The following is a 3630-nucleotide window of genomic DNA, read 5'->3' as shown; positions in this document are numbered from 1 at the left end:
TCATTGATAATGAAAACACGTAAAATTGTTAAATCGAACAAAGTCGAAAATTGTAAAACTAAGTATTCACTTTAAACAAACAAGGAATCAACAAGGTAGAGAAGAAGCACAGTTAAAAGTTTCTCTTTCTCTTTTGCGTTTGCTTCAGAGATTTCAACGACAAACATACACAGCGTATATGAATACGCGTGCAAACCACGCATCATACACATTGCATATGATAGGCGGGGATCTCTTTGTATTCGAACCCAGTCATTACAATAGTAAAACTAGGCGCCTTTAACCATTGAGCCATCACGCCGCCCAGTATATATATATTTGAGAATATGGGCACAAACACAACATATCAGTTTGAACACCGAAGATGGTTTAAATGGGGATACCGCAAAAAGCTTTTCTGTTCTATCATGCATAAAATAAACAAAAATTTTGGTTTTAAACTAAAGAAACTTGAAAATGATTTACGATCAACCGTTTGAAAAATCGAAAAGTTAAATTGGAAGTCACCGAACATGCCGTGATTTTCATCAATAATTGCATTTCTGGCAGTCTTAATCCAATATATTATTATTATTAGATGATTTATATAGCGCCCATTAAAAGGTTCTCACAGGCGCTTTCCAAGTATTTCAAACCTATTGCTGAAAAATGAATGTCTTCAACTGCTTCTTGAAATGAGAAAACGACAAATTGCGATCACGCAAAATTAGCGGAAGATCATTCCACACCTTTACTCCACAAACCACAAAGTAATTTCGTGATCCCAATTTAAATGCTGTCATCGGCTAAACTAATAAATCACAATCATCTGATGTTAGACCAATCCTCTGGCCAATAGTTGATTTGTACAAAAACCTATTAAACAAATATTGTGCTGTCAACCCATTCAAGCTTTTATACATCAAAACACATATTTTAAAACATATTCTTTTATGAACAGGCAGCCATTGCAAATCCCGAAGTACCGGGCTCATGTGACCAAACCATTTCCCACCAGCAATGATTCTAGCAGCCCTTTTCTGAACCGTTTTGAGCATAGCAATTCCACGCCTAGCTATTCCATTGAGTAAACCATTACAATAGTCCAAACTTAAATGTATAAATGAATGGACGACCGTAGACAATGTTGCTTTGATCAAAAACGCCTTTGCACGATTCAACATACGCAATTGAAATGCACATAATCTAACCAAGTTTTGAACATGCATTTTAATAGTTAAATTTGCATCAAATGTAAATCCCAACACCAACGCTGTTTTAACAAAACCAACATCAGTATCCCCTATTTTTATAGAAGACGTTTGTTGCCAGGTACCAATTGGTATGACCTGAGTTTTATCCTGATTCATTTTTATTCCATTTTGAGCCATCCACACATCAACTTCGTAACTTGTCAAATTATATATATATATATATATATTATTGGATTAAGACTATCAGAAATGAAATTATTGATGAAAATCAAAGCATGTTCGTCGTTTGTTAGCTTCCAATTTAACTTTTCAATTTTTCTAACGGTTGATCGTAAATCATTTTCAAGTTTCTTTAGTTCAAAACCAAAATTTTTGTTTATTTTATGCATGATAGAGCAGAAAAGCTTTTTTCTGTATTTCTGTTATATATTAGTAAACCATTACCCGCCATAGGCCAGACGTACGTTCAGTAGCGGATCTACCATTGCCCCCCCGCGCGGTCTTTTTCTAAAATTGGCGCCCCTTTATTTATCTGTAAAAAAAAATGCAGAAAAATTTGGAAAAAAGGCGAAAGTCTAAATTAAATTTTTAAAAAAATTTAAATTTTTCAAGTTTTTTTACTTAATTTTTTAAACTAAGCGGTACAAGAACCAAAACTAAATTTTTCACATTTTGAAACTGTTGAAAAAAATTTGAAAATTTAAATTTACAAATTTTTTCCGGGAAATTGTATTCAGAGTGTTCACAAAAAAAAGAAAAAGCAATTGGTGAGACAATTTTAACATAACTTTTTATTTGTTTATGTTATTTCAACGTAGGTAAATTTAATTTTTTGGAAATCAGAATTCTGAATTAAAATGGACAAGCGTGAGGAGATTCTTTCGTGTGAAGTAAAACGTAAATTGAGTGGAGCGGCTAGGCGAAAACTGATTAAAGAAGCCATTATTGAGGAGGTGGCAAAGAAATGTGTTAAAATGACAGATTTTTAAATAAGCTGTTCATTGTGGTGCTCATGCTTTGAATTAAGTGACTGTTGAAGCAATGTCAGCACGTCCTGATGTACAGTTGTTTTTCGGGACATTAAAAAAGTTATATACATTTATAACTTCAAGTTACCACGCCTACATATTCTTCAAGAGAATCAAAAAGTTAAATATGAATCAGCAATAAATACTTTGAAACGACTTTCTGACACAAGATGGGCAAGTAGAAATCATGCTGTTGATGCAATTGTGGAATCACTTTTTGCTATTTTGGAAACTCTAGAAGATATTAATTATGGAGAAAAAGGTTATACAGGAAGTGTCCGAGCAGAAGCAGTTGGACTTTTTAGTTTGTTGACTAGCTATTCTTTTGTTTTTCTGATGTTTTTTCTACAAAAAGTAATGAATAACATTAACTTTTTGTCTAATTATTTGCAAAGTAATAACATTGATGTAGCATTTGCAAAGAATTTGATTGATATTACTAAAAACAAATTTGTTGAATTGAGGACTGATGCTGCATTCAACAGTTTGAACTCTTTTGTAAGTTCATACATATAGAAAGAGTTTTCAGATTCTGATATACAGATAGAAAAAGATTTTAAAGAACGACAGGTATCTAAAAAAAACAAATGCCTGGTGAACTCAGCAAAGATGAGAAGATAGATGATCCAGCCAAACGGTTCAAAAAGGAAATATACTTTGCAACTTTAGACACACTTTTAATGCAATTGGAAGAACGTTTTCATGATTTTTGTGAAATAGTTGTAAATTTCCATTGTCTTGATCCATCCCAATTCTTGGCAGATAACATCTTTTTCAACATTGTGTGCAATGTATGATAATGATATTAACCACAATGAAGCTGTTTTAGAATAAGAAACTTTGAAAAATGTTTATGAATCTATACGTTCATCTCTACCTGAAGATCTTAAAACCCATGAAATGTTACCTTTTCTTATTAGTAAACAAATGGCTCCAGCTCTTCTTAATCTTTCCATTTTGTATAAAATATTCTTGACACTGCCAGTAACATCTTCTACAGCCGAAAGAAGTTTAAGTAAATTAAAAATTATTAACAATTATTTAAGATCAACGATGACCAATGATTATCATTAATTGCAATTGAACGACAACTTGATGAAAATATTGATTTTGATTCAACCATAAATCGTTTTGCTACAATGAAATCAAGAAGAAAACCATTTATTTGAACTGACTTTTGTTTTAATTAATTATTTCTTAATATAGGTTTTTATTTTGAAAAAAAGCAATAAAAAAACTTAATTCACTTTTTATTCCGATAAATGTGTCACCCATTACGATTTCAAAAAATCGCCCCTGTAAATACAACGCCGCTCCCCCGCGCTTCATAACCTAAATTCGCCACAGCGTACGTTTCGTCTCTTACGAGACTCGTCAGTAGCCTGCCGAGTAAGGTTAAGAAGATACCA

General features: G+C 32.3%; 1 protein-coding gene across 1 annotated transcript in view; it reads left to right on the top strand.

Moving 5' to 3' along the window:
* Window positions 1-2050: 2050 nt before the first annotated feature.
* HELRODRAFT_169205 (hypothetical protein) overlaps window positions 2051-3630 on the top strand; it is a gene marked incomplete at both ends in the record, with an annotated part of 2371 nt that continues 791 nt past the window's right edge. The window contains 2 exons of the mRNA XM_009015065.1: window positions 2051-2146; window positions 2306-2483. Of these exons, the coding sequence (XP_009013313.1) occupies window positions 2051-2146; window positions 2306-2483 (274 nt within the window). The remainder of the gene's footprint in view (window positions 2147-2305; window positions 2484-3630) is intronic.

Source organism: Helobdella robusta, assembly GCF_000326865.2.
Source record: "Helobdella robusta unplaced genomic scaffold HELROscaffold_15, whole genome shotgun sequence".
Classification (NCBI taxonomy): Eukaryota; Metazoa; Annelida; class Clitellata; order Rhynchobdellida; family Glossiphoniidae; genus Helobdella; species Helobdella robusta.
Note: the sequence above shows the minus strand (reverse complement) of the source record. Positions and strands in the feature narration are given on the sequence as shown.